Here is a 16399-nt window from a genome sequence, read left to right on the forward strand (position 1 = left end):
AATATATGAATCGTTATATAAAATTTGTATTTAAGTTATCAATACTATCTTTTTACATAAAATTGTTGATATGTATCAAAATTGTATCAAGAGAGAAAGTTTTGATTGAAATTTTAGAGAGGAAGAAACACACACCACATAAAAAATATCTACAAATCAGATACAACATATACAAAAGATATATTGTATAAAAATTGTATAAAAATTGTATTTAAGTTGTATGATATTGTAGTTGTATTTAACTAGGTAGAAATAATGTATGAAAGTTGTAGATAAGTTATAAATAAGTGTATACTGTATAGTTAGTTGTATGAAATTTATTTTTAATAAGTATGAAAGTTGTAGATAAGTTGTAAATAAGTTGTATATTATATAATTAGTTGTATAAAATTTATTTTTAGTTTATATGATGTTTTAGATGTATCAAATTTATATTAAATTTTTACGAAATTTATTTTTTAATTTGTATGTTGTTGTGTCATACAAATTTATCATCTCTCTGTTCTACTTACGCTTCAGCTTCAACTAATCTCGAGATCATTGATATATATGTCATGTTTGCGATATTCACCACTGTTACAGAAGCTTTGAAAAAGGACATGGAGGATAGCACAAATTTGTTCCGAATTTCTGGGATGAACTAGGTGAAAAGGAAAAAGATAAGTGAGTTAAGAAAAGCAAGGATTTTGCAATGAAAGAAACAATTTATATTCCTTAAAGAAAACCATGCTCGCAACTAAGGAATGCAAAATAATTCTGCAATTAAAAGGAATAGTTGATATGCCAACTATGGAAACAACGCAACATTCAGATGCGTACTTTGCAAGGAAGGATATTGCATTTAAAGTTCTGAATTATCTTCATATGAAGCGTAGCTTCACTGCCCACGAATTTTGGCTCTCAATTACGGGAATTTTGGGTGGAGAGAGGCAGCAAAGAATAGGGAAATTGAGGGGAGGAGGAAAAAAAAAAGAAAAATGGTGTAACTAAATCCCCTAATTTAAGGCACTAATAATGGATTTGAAGCCTTTTAAGGTGAAATGTATATAATTTGTAAGTAATCCTTGTTTAAGGCGGATAATATACAAAATTAGAACAATTTTGGTAAATAAGTTTCAAATATTGGATAGAAACAAAAAAAAAATCCCTTTATCGTCTGAAAATTTAGTTGAGAATCCTAGTGCCTAGTCGGATCATATAACAATTTTTTTTCCCAAGATTGTATACATAATTTTTTTATTTTTTTATCATAATAGTGATGTTCCATCTAAATCTATGCGCGCATGTTGATTATAATCTCCCACCAGCATAGTTACCTTGTAACTGAACACCTGATATATAAAAATACTAGAATATCAGCACATGAAGGGTAAAAGACTTATTCGTACTGCGTGTATCATACTAATTTATTATGATTAAGTGATAATCAAGGTAAGAATGTGTTTAATTAATTATAATTTAGTGATATTCTTGTTTATGAATAATTGTGTTATGTATTGATTGATACGATATAAACCTTCGACGCGGGTAAGTATTTACTCATATGATGAAGACAACACCCAGTATACATTCTTGTTTGTTCCACTTCAAATAAAAATAAGGGGATAAAAGGTCACCCGTAAAGTTAAAGTGTGTAACTGATTTATCTTGATTTATCTGGACAAATTTAGGTTGCAATGTATTTTCCTAAAAACTTTCTTCATTTTGAAGGTCAACGCGTCAGCCGCCCTTTTAAGTATGATTCAACATAGATATTAGTCGAAGATTTGAAGGGGGAGCAAAAGTAGAAAATGCGAAATTGGAAAGAAATTAAACTGGTCATTAAGTTCTAGAACTAACAAATACAATTCCATAGTTATCAGATAACATGAACTCTCTCACCTTCAACCAGTGCACAATTCACAAATGGTCAATTTGGGCGGCTTTTTATATATATGCCTATTTCTAAAAGTTCTGGTCCATGAAATTCCAAAGCCTCCTCCCTCTTCTTTCCACCAAAAAACAATACTATAACTACAGGACACCCACAATAAACACACCCTTTTAAAATTTAATAATCAGAACACTAAACTACTACAAAGCAATACTAGTATTAAATTATTCTAGCGTACGTGCATTTGTCTTAAAAAGCTTGGTTTGGTCCATCTGCAGGCCCTCTGAAATTCAACTACATTTTCCCCATGTTTATTCCTCCTCCCTTAGATATTGTTTCTGAACTAGCAAAACCCCAAATATTTTTTGCACAAATTTCTAAACCCCTGACATAACAAGAACTCATCTGTCAACTCAAGAAGAAAAGAAAACAAGATTGAGTTATACTGATCATGTCAGAAGAGGAATCTGATATCCTTCTTCGTCTTGCATTATTCCACTTCTTGCTTCTCATCACTTCAGGTTTGTATTCCTTTTAAGTCCTAAACTCAGAGCCAGAAAAATTTTCTACTGTTATATCTACGAAAGAAAATATTTTCTATCATAGACTAATTAATACGGAGTACATTAATTAAAATTATCAAAGATTCTTGCATGTTTAAAGTGGTACTACTAATTTTTATAGTAAAATTTACAGTCTTTTGAGTTTCTATATTCACTTGCAATACTAACGTTTCTATTTTTTCTATTTGTGAATTATAGGAAGGATAGTTTGTGGAGATTCACTCGAAACAGACAAGCGAGTGTTGCTGAGTTTCAAGTCATTTCTTGAGGAACAAAATCCAATTAATAAAGGATACAAACACACAGAATGGAATCCAACAGACTCGTCTCCTTGCAATTGGCCTGGAATTTTATGCGATAGTGGAATCAATCGTGTCACTGAAATTCACCTCTCTAACAACAATTTGTCCGGGAAGTTTTTTGATAACTTCTCGGCCATGACAGCGTTGACTTATATTGACCTGTCGACGAATACAATTGGTGGTGCCATTCCTGCAGACTTAGGCCAGTGTCAAAATCTGAGATTCTTGAATTTGTCACACAATATTATAGACGGGGGGCTCAATTTGACTAGGCTCAACAATTTGCAAGTTCTTGATTTGACCATGAATAGAATTCATGGGGAAATCAAGTTAACTTTCCCGGGGATTTGTGACAGTTTGGTGGTTGCTAATATTTCTTATAACAATTTCACTGGTGAGATTGGAAGTACCTTTGATCAGTGCTGGAATCTCAAGTATCTTGATTTGAGCTACAATAACTTGACTGGGGAATTGTCACTTGGTTTTGATAAGCTTATGGAGTTTTCGGTATCTAATAACAAGTTCACTGGCTCTCTCCCTTCTTTGTTTTTCACTCCAAACTGCAGTTTGCAGGCCTTGGATTTATCAGAAAACGGATTCGTTGGAGGATTTTCAAAAGAGATATCGAATTGTAAAAACTTGGAAGAGTTGAATTTGTTTGGAAACAACTTTTCAGGGCCAATCCCAAGGGAAATTGGTTCAGTTATGAGTCTTCAGGCACTTTACTTGGGAAGCAATAATTTTTCAAGGGATATTCCAGGGAGTCTATTAGGCCTAAGCAACTTGGTGTTTCTTGATCTTAGTAGAAACAACTTCAGAGGAGAAATACAAGAAATTTTCGGACGATTTACGCAGGTAAGGTTTCTATTGTTGCATGGTAACTCTTATACTGGAGGCATAGTTTCCTCTGGAATTCCCAACTTAGTCAACCTTTCTCGGTTGGACTTGAGTAATAACCAGTTCTCTGGTCCATTACCAGTTGAACTTTCCAAGATGGAAGGTTTAGAGTTTCTGATTCTTGCCTACAACCAGTTTAATGGAAGTATACCATCAGAATACGGGGATATTCCAACACTTCAGGCACTTGATCTTTCCTCTAACAAGTTAACTGGCGTGATACCACCTGGTTTGGGAAAGCTAAACTCACTTTTGTGGTTGATGCTTGCTAACAATTCACTGGTCGGTGGAATACCACCCGAGTTGGGAAATTGCAGTAGCTTACTATGGCTAAATCTTGCAAATAATCAACTTTCAGGGCCAATTCCTCCTCAGTTAGCAAGAATTGGCTCAAATCCTATGCCTACTTTCTTGTTGAATAGGAAAAAGGATAAGGTCACTGCTGGCTCGGGGGAGTGCTTCGCTATGAGGAGGTGGATACCAGCTGATTATCCTCCATTTAGCTTTGTATATCCTCTTCTTACAAGGAAGAATTGTAGAAGCTTATGGGATAAATTGCTTAAAGGGTATGGTTTATTTCCAGTGTGTGAGCCTGGTAGTAATGTTCGTTCGAATCAGATATCAGGTTATCTTCAACTCAGCAAGAACAAATTTTCTGGTGGGATCCCTCCTGAAATTGGCAGTATGCTGAATTTCAGTATGCTTCATTTGGGCGTAAATGAATTCTCTGGCACACTTCCTCCAGAGATCGGAAAAATGCAACTAGTAGTGCTTAATGTGTCACAGAACAGAATTTCTGGTGAAATTCCAAGTCAGATTGGGTACATTAAGTGCTTACTGAATCTTGATCTATCCTACAACAATTTCTCTGGTCTATTCCCGGCTAGCTTTAGTAACTTGACTGATTTGAGCAAGTTCAACATCTCTTACAACCCGTACATCTATGGTTCTATACCAGAAAGTGGGCAGTTGACCACATTTGAGAAGTCATCATATCTTGGCGATCCATTGCTTCGCCTCCCATCTTTCATTGACAACTCTACGGATAATGCAATAAACAAGGGCGGAAGTTTCAAAAGGACCACAAAGATAGGTGCAATTTTGGTATTCTTGGCTCTGGTACTGGCTTTCCTAGTTTGCGGAGTCATGACACTCATCGTCTGCCTCGTCCTAAAATCTCCGATAGATACACCAGGATATCTACTGGAGGATTCAAAGGGACGACATGATCTACCATCAAGTTCAGGTGCATCCTCACCATGGTTGTCTAATGATGTTAAGGTAATCCGTTTGGATACAACAAGCTTCACACATTCTGATATATTGAAGGCCACAGGTAGATTCTCCAATGATAGAATTATAGGGAAGGGAGGATTTGGGACAGTTTATAGGGGAATCTTGCCTGATGGAAGGGAAGTGGCAGTGAAGAAGCTACAAAGGGAGGGATTTGAGGGGGAAAGAGAGTTCAGAGCTGAAATGGAGGTACTAAGTGGAAATGACTTTGGATGGCATCCGAACCTTGTAACTCTTTACGGTTGGTGCCTAAATGGATCAGAGAAATTGCTAGTCTATGAATACATGGAAGGTGGAAGCTTAGATGACATTATCACAGATAGAACCAAGTTTACATGGAAGAGAAGAATTAATGTGGCGATTGATGTAGCGCGTGCTTTAGTCTTCTTACACCACGAGTGCTATCCTTGTATTGTTCATAGAGATGTCAAGGCTAGCAATGTGCTACTAGACAAAGACGGTAGGGCAAGGGTCACAGATTTTGGCCTCGCTAGGGTAATGGATGCTGGAGATAGTCATATTAGCACAATGGTTGCTGGGACAGTCGGGTACGTTGCACCAGAATATGGACAGACGTGGCAGGCTACAACAAAAGGCGACGTTTACAGTTATGGAGTGCTGGCCATGGAGCTAGCCACAGGGAGACGTGCTGTAGATGGAGGTGAGGAATGTCTAGTTGAATGGGCGAGACGAGTGATGGGAGATGGAAGGCAAGGATTTACTAGAGCAATGATACCAGTTGCTCTTTTGGTATCTGGCTTAGCAGAGGGAGCAGAGGAGTTGAGTGGATTGCTTAGGATAGGAATAAGGTGCACTGCTGATAATCCTCATGCTAGACCTAACATGAAGGAAGTATTGGATATGTTGATTACAGTTTCTCGAAGCCAAAGATCAGGATCTAGTCATAGCACTTCTCCTTCATTTTGATCAACTTTTTTGTTTCAACTTACAGCAAAAGTGTCAATAGTTTTACACATTTGTAACATACATAGCACATTCTTCTTGTATACAGTTCTTTTACATTCTTTATTCTGTCACTCTGGTTGTTAAGATCCCATAATTTTTGTGAAGATTATAGAGTTGGAATGTGAAGTAACTTTTCAAAGTTTTCCCATGGAAAGTTTAAACTTATCTGGCTTTGGGAGCCTCGCATAATATTTTGCTTTAGAATTTAAGTTCTATGCATTCATATTCTTAAGAATTTTTATACCAAAGGTTTGAATTGATATATAATAACAAGTAACTCTGCATATGATACAGTAACCATAAAAAAATAACTTGTTATTTGAAGGTCGGGGTGCACTTTTGGATTCAACCAAAATCTGTTTTGTATATAGGGTGCCCACTATTAATATATTACTATTTTCTAAATATATATATATATAGAGAGAGTGTGTGTGTTTTTGCTGAACTTTACGGGTGCTGGTAAAAAATAGGTCCGCCTCTGTTAAAACTTAAAACCGATTAAATTGTACTTGTGGCATAAAAATTCTTTACAGCGTCAGGTATATATAACTCAAATTCTTTGCTTTTTTCTCCTAGAACATAATGAATGATGACTACAGATTCAAAATAGTTCCTCTCAAGAAGTTGCCCGTGAAATGCTAATATTGTGATTTTGGTGATGTAGTAGATGAAAAGAAATGTTAATCCAAGTAGAAGCAAATGACGCAGACAAGTGTTGACTCACTTACCCACCCAGAAAACAAGTGTAAGACTCAGTAACGATGGATTAGTTCCTTCGGAAAATGATTATGGTGATGATCATCAACATTAGTATTATCTAGTGCGCTGAATCTGTTGTCAGGTGGTCAAATCTTGTAATTGACATTCTATCTTTTTGTTATTATCCCTCGTTTAATAGGAGAAAAATTACTCCACCAAACCAATGAATGAAAATATGCTTTTTATAATTCATACACTTAATCATGGTTATTTGATGTACTTTTTACCTTAATTTGTAACTTCTAAAGTTAAATTGTCTTATTTGATGTTAGTGTTATTACATCAAGTTTAGATAATTATTGCCACACATACAGTATATATTGCATAATATTTTGCACAGGATTAACCAATGGGGTCAAATCATGGAATAATCACCGCTTAAAGTTGATCTAGAAGGTTAAGGGGGAATGGCACTAACTGACTACTGAAATGCAGCGGATGCATTGACTTTTCTTATCTACAAACCGTGTTTAAAAATCAAGAAAATTAAGTCTTTATTTTTACTTTTAAAAATTTACAATTTTCCCAAGGTAAAATTCCAAGACCTATCGCCTAATTTTAAATTGTGAAATTAAAATAATCTAATAGAATCATATTCTATTTCACTTCTTTCTATTTTGATGAAACTGAAATTTAATTCGAATTCACTATACTATCCTAGTCCCAATTTTGTGGAAATAGATAAAGTCACAAGAATAATTAAAGCAAATTCAGTTTTGAAACAGAAAAAAAAAAAGAAAAAGAAAAAAGAGGCAGATGGAGGAAGGTGTGAGGAGATAACGTGGCACTCCCCCAATGCTCGCACGGAATCGTACAATACAAAGTGCAACACAGTTAGCGCCTGACCATTGATAATTAATCTCAACTTTACTCCTCTACCGTCGGATTCTGTCTCTTACAACACTCCATTTGTTTCCATTGCTATAGAAACAACAAAGCTAAAACCCAAAAACTGAAACTTAATCGGGCGAAGAAGGTACATTGATCTTTCAGTGTGTTGATTGTGTTACTCAATAGGTTATACTTTAACAGTAACCTTTATGTTTATAAATTTATCCAATTGAACTCGATTTCCTGAAGCTTTTAAGTATTAATCAAATCCTTTAAATACTGCATTCTATTTCTATTTGATAGTATAAAGATTTTACAGTAGCTTCATATTTGCTTAACAAGTAATTAGGCATGTTAATATTGATTGCAGGAAGTTGACATAAATATGGCTGAAGATAAGGGAGTGCGTTCCATGTCAATGGAGTATGCTATTCAGCGTGAGTTAGCATTTAAACAGAAGATTGCAAATTTATTTGCAGATGATGAGTGTCCACAAGATATTTTGCCCTTAGAGGTCTGTTTCTATCTATCTATCTTGTCCTATAAAACGCAGGCACCGTCTATACACGAAATCAATCATGTAAGGTTTATAATATGCATTCAAGTTATCTCTTTTTTATTTGATAAAACCTTTTTTTCTCCATGTTTTTTGGGCATCTAAAATACAACTGCTACTCTTCACTTATAGTAGTATAACATGCCCCTTGTCTTAAATTAGTAGGAAAGTAAGATGATTGGTATGTCTACAAGCTCATGAAGATTGAAATCTGAAGATTATTTCATCTGTTATATTCTCTTGAATTATAAAGAAAAGAAAAATCAGGTTTAAGTTTGATCTTAGCTTCAATTACCAAAAAGCTACATTGTATCTTGGACGGTGATAAAATGTGAAGTACTCCTTGTATCTTGTATGTTAGAAGGATCCTAGTAAAACTTAATCATTGATACTCATAGAAGGATCCACAATTTTAAGTTTATGGGTTCCTATATAAATCTCAAGTTAATATATAATAATAACTGGATTAACGGACTAGATTCCAAGCTAAATATTCTTATACATTTAATGAATTTTTTAATACGCATACTGGATCTAGACAAAAGTTACTGGGTTTGCAAGAACCCGTAACTAATGCACGGAATCCGCCCATGTTGATACTGTTACCTGTAAACTACTACTTGTAAACTACTGTATTTTGTTTTAACGAATCCTACAAATTAACTTTATATATAAGGTTCAACCCTTCTAATAGAACATAATCCTAAATTTTAGGTGAAACGATGGAAAGCTTTGATTTCCAAGAAGAAAAGATCCGCTGATGGAATAGCAGATTGCTGTCCAACAACAACCTCTAAATGCGCCAAAGGTTCGCAGGAAATGCTGAAACTGTTGGAATCTGATGGTAGTTTCTGTTCATCTAAATGTAGTTTCTGTTTGTCTTTAATTCTTTTTTTCTCGTGTAAGTACAACTAGAATCTACAATTATCAAAACAATTGCTGCAGAATGTTACATTTATTTGCACACACTGTAAGTGTACAGTTTATTGCTGCTATTTTAAGATTTTTCCTCCTTTCAGGTACCATCTTCAGGAGCAATTCAAATGTAAGTCCTAAGTGTCTCTCCCCTAATCCATTAACTGACTCATCCTGTAAACTATATTTTGTTCGCTCAATCCTGCGAATTAACTTCATACGTCTGATGTTGTGTGTGTCAAAAATTCAAATCTAATAGAAATCATCCAAGTTTTAGGTAACAAGACGGAAAGCTTTGATTTCCAAGAACCAAACAACTTCTAGATACTCCAAAGTTTCTCAGGAAGCATTGAAACTTTTAGAATCTGATGGCGGAAGTAATATGAGAGGTAGTTTCTGTTGCTCTTTTCTTTTTCTTTTTGTTCCTGCAAGTAATACTAAAATCTACAAGTATCAAAGCACACAACTATATAGTTCTATTGCTGCTGTTACAAGATTTATCCTTTTGTCAGGTGCCATCTTCAAGACCAATTCAAGTGCAAATGCTGAGAGTCCTTACCCTGATCCATTAAACAAGAAGCCTTCTCCAAATCCATCTTCTGCTCCAGGGGCTGCGGCTGGAGAAAGTCCGACCACAAGTCATAGTGTAATGCCATTGCCTGATGCATCAACTTGTTTACAAACCCCTAATGCAGTGCTACTGCCAAACCATTTTCCAAGTACGACAACATCGCCACCACGTCCATCAACATTTATTTACTCACAGAGAAAGAAAAACGCAGAGTCCAGCAACTCTGGCGGCCTGCCACCTCAGCAGCAGTACTACTGTAAAATCTGTAGAGTTCACTGCTCAGGGACTCTGTGTTTCAAGCAGCACTTGAGAGGGCGCATGCACAATCTGAAACTCGGGGTTTCAAGTGTTGAGGAAAGAAACAAGCAAGTAAGATGTGACTTGTGCAAAATTTTCTGTCAGGATGAAAGTTTATTAAAGATGCACCTTGAAGGTCAGAAACACAAGGCTAAGCTACTACAACTCGAACATGGTGAGAAAATTAAAGATGAGAACAGCCAGCAATTCTGGTGCGAATTATGTCAAACTCCATGCATGAATAAAGAAACTTTCATATTACACCTCAACGGGAAAAAACATCGTAAACATGTGTGTGCTTGAAGAGGAGAGGAAGAAGAAAGCGGAAGCCATTTACTCTTCCATGATTAGTTTGGAATCCACATAACAGAACAGGAACCAGTCACCAGGGTGAGAAGTGTCACAATTCTTAACTCAAAAACTGTTTTTATATTGGCCTGTTTAGCCTTATCTTCATTTTATGATGTCTTGAACTCCTCGGGGGGACAGGTGACATTCTTAGATGATTGAATATCTATTACTCAATATCATCTCAGGGATACGTCCAAACTAAGCAGACTACTGATACAATCAGCTCCAGGTACTAGTTTTTAGGTGCTAGTCACATTTCGGTGCATTTATTAAGTTTTGTTGTCTTAATGTTGATCAGATTTTTAATATTTCTGTTTGGACACCTTACTTTAATCTGAATATATACAAGTACTGATATAAATTTAGTTACTCTGTGTACGTTTTAGACATGCTTTACAGCCAAATAGACCAACTAAATTAACATGTATGACATATTTAGACAAAAGTTTTGCAGGAGAGAATGCATTTGTTAGCACCACTCAAAGCAACAATAAAAATAGAACATGATCAAAGCCAAGAAAACACTTTGTTTAGAGCGGCGCAGATAATAAGCGACTTAAATGGTAAAAAAGAAGCACTAAATAGAAGGGCTTTTTTGGGGCCACCTTCATAAGTATTTTCTTCCATTTTTGGGGATACATTAGGCATTTTGATTATCAAGATTATCTTGAGAGCCACTACACAAGATGACAATATGAATCAATCATATCCTGTAATGGTTTTCATGAAAAGTAGTAAGTTGACGAAATTGGTATATATATATATATGTGCAAATCTCCAGAGAGGAAAAGACAAAAGACAAGCAGCCTCATATAAGCTTTTAGTCCAAAATGAGGATCTTTAGTGTCACGTCGCAGACTACCCATAGACGTGACTGGCACCCAACTAATACCATCTGTCAGGCGAACTCATTTCTTATACGTTTAACCATTTACACAAGCACTGAAAGAACAATAAGTGCAGGCCTAAAAGCATTACTAATAATTAAAAACGAAATTGTTACCAACCAATACCTTAGTCAATTGGTAGAAAGACCAACGGTCACTCAAATAATAATACTCTAACTCAAATCCCACACTAAAATCATGGAGTATCTAACAGAGTGACATGAGTTAAATTGGCGGGTATGCAAACCCTAAAGAAAAGGAAATAACCGACATAAACTAGATAAAGATACAGTGATAGCCTCCACGAACAATGCGGTGGCTCACCTCAGCAACAAAATCGGCCCGAACGAACTCTTCAGCCACTAGCTCTATCGTCCGTAATAGTATCTGCATGGAGATGCAGGTAAGGAGTGAGTTATACATAAATATAACCCAGTAAGATCCTCAACCCGCCACTCTGAGTACCGCTGGAACAAGTGTTAGAAAATACAAACACGCCACAACAAGAACGATATAATAAATACGATAATTATACAATAACTCGATATATATGTATCAACAGAGTTAATAAGAATTAATCAATAAGAACACACATATCTCAACCCCCTACACACTAAGTACTTGTTATGACTGCAGTAAAAGAAATTAGCTAACACCTCTATAAGTCCACAGCGGCACCACAATATCTCAAATATGTAACGGAGCATACACAATGCTCATTGAAGCATACACAATGCCTCAAATATGTCAAGAAGCATACACAATGCTCCGTGATGGTAGGCTATAATCCCGTATTTTAGTCGCTTATTGCACTATAATTCAATGCACTTTACTTGTGTTGAGCTTTAATTAGTAGTGTTTTGCACTTATTTTATATTTTATGCCGTGTAAGAGTGATTTCCGAGTTATGTAGATGGTGTGGAGCTAATTCGAGCTATTTGGAGTTTTGAAATCTGAGTAGAAGACCAAACAATTAAGTCGGAATCACGTTCGGGGGTCGAAAACCAAGTATGGACATTAAAACAAAATGAGAAAACAAATTCACTCTGAGAAAATTGCACTACTGCCCCGCGGGCCTCACAGCGCTAGTGCAATTTTCCTGCAAAGTGAAAAAAACTCAATTTCTGGCCAAATTTACACTGTCGCGCAGCATAGGGTGGCGCGAGGCGCGGCAGTGCAAAAAGTGGCTAGAAATGATTTTTTTTGGCATGTTCTGGAATTCCCTACATGCGCGCCGCATAGGGCGGGGCGGGCTACGGGGCGGTAGCACAAAAATGTTAGAGTGACTTCTCATTTCCGCTAAAAAAGGGTAGTTCCATCTGGAGTTTGTTTTAGGAGCGGCTTAAATACACCAAAACACCATTTTAGAAGGACTTTTGACACATTTTCGACCTAAGGAGGCTAAGAAGGAGTTGGAAGAACACAAGCACAAGGATTTCATCATTCCTTCTTCACTCAAGATCCGGGTTTGGATTGAATTTATGTTTTCCTATACTTTAGTTACATTTGTGAAGAACTTCTCCATGTCTATGGAGTATATCTATTTTGGGTTTTGATGGATTTAGTGTATTGATGATTGTTAGTGGATTATAACTCTATTTTTATGTATTTAAATTATTTTTGAAAAATTTAATTGTTGCATCTATATTCACTTGTTCTTGTAATCGAAAGAGGCATAACTTGTGATATCTTTGCATTATATTGTTGGTTGAGTTCATAGATTCTTCTAAGTAATTGAAAGAGGCTACTTGAATCATTGATTAAATTTAGTTAGAAGAATAATCGAAAGAGGTTTTCCTAAAGACCGATCCACGACGTATTCTTACATATCTTTATAGTGCTTAAATTGGTTCATCTCGTGAGGTTAAGACTTAATCGAGAGAGGAGTTTTTGCTGAACGTTTGAACTAATAATAGAGTGAATTCGAGAGACTCACTTGAACATTGGAAGTGAATTATCTAGAGTGAGATCCCGAACAATTATCCTGCACCTATCCTGTCAAAACCCTATCCTCTCCCACTGATAACCTTAGTTGCTTATTCCTTGTTTCGATAGTCACTAGTCAATAGCTGTAGATTTTAGATTCTTAGTTAAATTTTATTATTAATCATATAAATCTCAATTGTTGATCCTCCTAGATAGCAATCAAACTAGAAACTACGAGAATACTATTTAAATCCAATCCCTGTGGATACGATATTATAATATACTATATTCGACTAGCGAGCACAATTTAAGTGTGTGTTTTGTACTCGTCACTCCGGTTTGGCTCACAGCCGTATAAAATCCAACACCATGGCTCAGAGCCGTATCAAATCCAACATCATGGCTCAGAGCCGTATCAAATCCAACATCAAGGCTCACAGCCGTATCAAATCCAACATCATGGCTCACAGTCGTATCAAACCATCAAACCCACCATCATGGCTCACAACCGTATCACACCATCAAACAACTTATAAAATAATTTTCGTATTTTTTTCATAAAATAATATATTTGCGGCTAGTCAAAGACCATCGAATTCGCCAAGCGCATGCTTGTCCCAACACATGGACCAGACAGAAAAAATATATTTTTAAAATGGGTTTTAGAAATACAAGCATCAAAGCTTAAAGTCTCACTTACCTCGCTAACGGAAAGTTCCCCAACCTTGCAACGTCTAGAACACCAATCAAACGGCCTCCAATGGCCTCAATCTATTCAAAATATTAAATAACACGTCCTAATTAGTCTAGGTGAATAATTTTCATAATCTTAGGACAAGTCAAAATAACAGTCAACCCCCGATCCAATTAATAAATAATTTATACACAAACACGTTTAAAAAGATTAACGAAAAATAGCTTAAGAAGAACTATACCATGGCTTTACCATATAATTCTTTCACTTGATTATTGCCATCATCAGTACTACAATAATTATGTCAATCATTGGCATAAGTATTATGTTTCCTAAATTCAAAATGGTAGAAATCAAAACTGGTGAAATTGTATCACCATAATTCTTTTCCATGGAAGATTTAAAAAGTAGATTTCAACCCAATATTTCTATTTGCACTATTCATATTACTATACAATCATGGATGTTATTACTATTTCCTTCTTACTTTCTAATCATTATCACATTACTAGTTAATTAATGCCAACAACCAAGGAAAATAGATATTTTACGTTTTAGTGGAGAATTTGAAAGGAAGGGTTAGGAATTAGTTCCAAATCATTGGAATATTATTATACGGGTATATATAATAACTATCCTCTACAAAAAAAATTCAATTCCATACATACCATTGTACAAAAATTGATAAAGTACCTGATTTTATAGCCCTTTCCTTCCGCAAAAATTCCGCCAAGAAGCTTTCCAAAGAGTAGTAAAATCCCACTAATTGTTTCCACCGCCACAGTGCCTTCATTATTCTTCCCTATATTATTGTATCTTCTAATGAAACAGGAAATCAATATTTTCCCTATTTAAATTTGTAAGTCCTAAAACATGTAGTTGCATAAGATGTAGGTTTTGGGCCCACTCCTTTTATCCTTATTATTATTATTATTATTTAAAATTACTTCCATGCTCACTAGCATGTATAATTATAAATTAGGCCCACTAACTATTTAATAAATTTTAAAACTCATTAATAAGTATGTATAAAATTTTCAACTATTACATTCTCCCCCACTTAAACAAGCATTCCTCCTCGAACGAGTTAAAAAGTGTACCTGATTTCTCAAACAACTATGGTACATGTTTCGCATGTTTGTCTCGTACTCTCACTTAGCATTCTCAATTGGATATGCGCCACAATATTTTCACTTAAGCAACCTTTTTCGACCTTAGTTATCACACTTGTCTATCAGCACTAGATATTGAACCTTCCTCGTAAGTCATATTTTCAATTAGTTTCACTTCCTTGAGATGAATAATATGTCGATGGTCATGAATGTATCATTTTTACGACATATTATAACCTCTTTCATGGGAGAAACCTTCAAAATATTTTTTTTCCTTTAATGAACCCTTATCTGCTCTATACTGTCCAAAGTCGTCCCATATTCAAACGATAAGATCTCATATTAAGTTAGTAATTATTATCACGTAGGACCTTGGTTAAAAGAAATTGATCATGAATCATTCACTGGTAATATCTATACGGCTAGTGTTGGACTGGATGCTTATATTTTCTCACACCTCCTTTGCGCTGGAACACATCCAGACGATTCTACTTGGTGCATCGCCGCTGATCTTCTTCGATCCCCTTGGTCAGTGGACCATTGTTCTGCGTCTTTAGATAGTTCATTCAGAAGTGTGACAATCTCTTCTGGAGTTTTCTTCATCAGAGGACCTGCAACCGCACTATTCAACAATTTCCTTGATGACGGGTTTAACCCGCCCCAGAAATCTTGGAGTTGCATCCATTGCTGCATTCCGTCATGAGGGCACCTCCGCAATAGCTCCTTAAATCTTTCCCGTGCCTCGAACACTGTCTCCCCTTCACCTTGGCTGAAATTGTGAATCTCCTTCCTCATCCGTCCAGTCTTAGCAGTAGAGAAATATTTTTCTAAGAACTTGGTAGTCATCTCCTCCCACGTGCGGATTGAACCTGTGGGTAGACTTCTCAACCACTGCTTTGCATCATCCTTAAGTGAGAAAGGGAGTGCTCTGAGATAGATTGCATCATATGATGCTCCATTGCAGCGGAATGTGTTCATAATTTTATCGAAGTCCATCAGATGGTTGTTGGGATCTTCATTGGGTTTGCCTCTGAAAATGCAGTTGTTCTGAATGGTCTGGATGACTCTCTGCTTGAGTTCAAAATTGTTGGCATCAATGGGTGTGGGCCTCACACTAGATTGTTGTTGGTTGTATACCGGTCAGTCATAATCTCCTAGAGACCTCCCATGCCAGGGAGCTGCATTATCAAATTCATCTTCGATCATGGTTCAGTTGAGATTGAACCTTCGATCTTCGCCGATTGTTTCATCCGCAGCTCTACAGGCTGCTTCTGCTGCTAACCGTGCATCCTGTTATTGAGCTGCCTCTCTCACATCTAGGTTCACGTCCTTTTTGTTGTTCACCATTGTAATTTGAGTCGAAGTCTGACCCAATAACGCTGTGCTCGATTCTTTCTCCCCCTCAATCGCAGGTGCTTGTCTAATTCTGGATCGTATGGCACCAATTCCTTGGAAGAGGATCGAATCATACACCACTAAACTTAACTTGTTGCCTGCACACAGATAAGAAGAGCGTAAAAAGGAAAATAAAATAAAAAAAATTATTCCTGAATTAGCACCGAAAATTATTTCAAACAATATTAATCGCCAATCCCTGACAACAGCA

General features: G+C 36.1%; 3 protein-coding genes across 22 annotated transcripts in view; 2 read left to right on the forward strand and 1 right to left on the reverse strand.

The window, feature by feature from the left end:
- Nucleotides 1-1874: 1874 nt before the first annotated feature.
- Nucleotides 1875-6042, forward strand: LOC107769421 (putative LRR receptor-like serine/threonine-protein kinase At1g74360). Its single transcript, XM_016588630.2, has 2 exons — nt 1875-2394; nt 2635-6042. The coding sequence occupies exons 1-2, from the start codon at nt 2325-2327 to the stop codon at nt 5853-5855; spliced, it is 3291 nt and encodes a 1096-aa protein (XP_016444116.1). The 5' UTR covers nt 1875-2324; the 3' UTR covers nt 5856-6042.
- Nucleotides 6043-7501: 1459 nt separating this feature from the next.
- LOC142180268 (uncharacterized) lies at nt 7502-10539 on the forward strand. 2 transcript variants are annotated; one of them, XM_075251576.1, is made up of 6 exons: nt 7502-7629; nt 7855-7998; nt 8755-8884; nt 9060-9085; nt 9233-9344; nt 9468-10539. In XM_075251576.1, exons 2-6 carry the CDS (start codon nt 7870-7872, stop codon nt 10124-10126), a joined length of 1056 nt encoding a protein of 351 aa, XP_075107677.1. In that variant the 5' UTR covers nt 7502-7629; nt 7855-7869; the 3' UTR covers nt 10127-10539. The 2 variants fall into 2 exon arrangements, with proteins under 2 accessions (XP_075107677.1, XP_075107679.1); XM_075251578.1 differs by lacking the exon at nt 7502-7629 and having other exon boundaries at nt 7758-7998.
- Nucleotides 10540-10693: 154 nt separating this feature from the next.
- Nucleotides 10694-16399, reverse strand: part of LOC107769422 (uncharacterized) — a 28444-nt gene continuing 22738 nt past the window's right edge. For 8 of the 19 annotated variants that reach the window (XM_075251575.1, XM_075251574.1, XM_075251573.1 and 5 more), the window contains 3 exons: nt 14375-14483; nt 13688-13758; nt 10694-11448 (listed from right to left, as the gene is read on the reverse strand). In XM_075251575.1, the coding sequence (XP_075107676.1) occupies nt 13734-13758; nt 14375-14483 (134 nt within the window). In that variant the 3' untranslated portion in view covers nt 10694-11448; nt 13688-13733. Of the gene's footprint in view, nt 11449-13687; nt 13759-14374; nt 16287-16399 lie in introns of those variants that run through there. The other 11 variants (XR_012708581.1, XR_001644391.2, XR_012708586.1 and 8 more) reach the window with 9 other exon arrangements.

This window comes from Nicotiana tabacum, chromosome 4 (genome assembly GCF_000715075.1).
Source record: "Nicotiana tabacum cultivar K326 chromosome 4, ASM71507v2, whole genome shotgun sequence".
In the NCBI taxonomy this organism is placed as follows: Eukaryota; Viridiplantae; Streptophyta; class Magnoliopsida; order Solanales; family Solanaceae; genus Nicotiana; species Nicotiana tabacum.

Excerpts from the sequence above, each read along its gene's own strand:
- LOC107769421 (XM_016588630.2), top strand. The coding sequence starts at position 2,325 with ATGTCAGAAGAGGAATCTGATATCCTTCTTCGTCTTGCATTATTCCAC. Across the intron at positions 2,395-2,634 it reads CTTGCTTCTCATCACTTCAG|GAAGGATAGTTTGTGGAGAT; the intron begins GTTTGTATTCCT and ends TGTGAATTATAG.
- LOC142180268 (XM_075251576.1), top strand. The coding sequence starts at position 7,870 with ATGGCTGAAGATAAGGGAGTGCGTTCCATGTCAATGGAGTATGCTATT. Across the intron at positions 8,885-9,059 it reads GAAACTGTTGGAATCTGATG|GTACCATCTTCAGGAGCAAT; the intron begins GTAGTTTCTGTT and ends TCCTCCTTTCAG. Across the intron at positions 9,086-9,232 it reads TCTTCAGGAGCAATTCAAAT|GTAACAAGACGGAAAGCTTT; the intron begins GTAAGTCCTAAG and ends TCCAAGTTTTAG.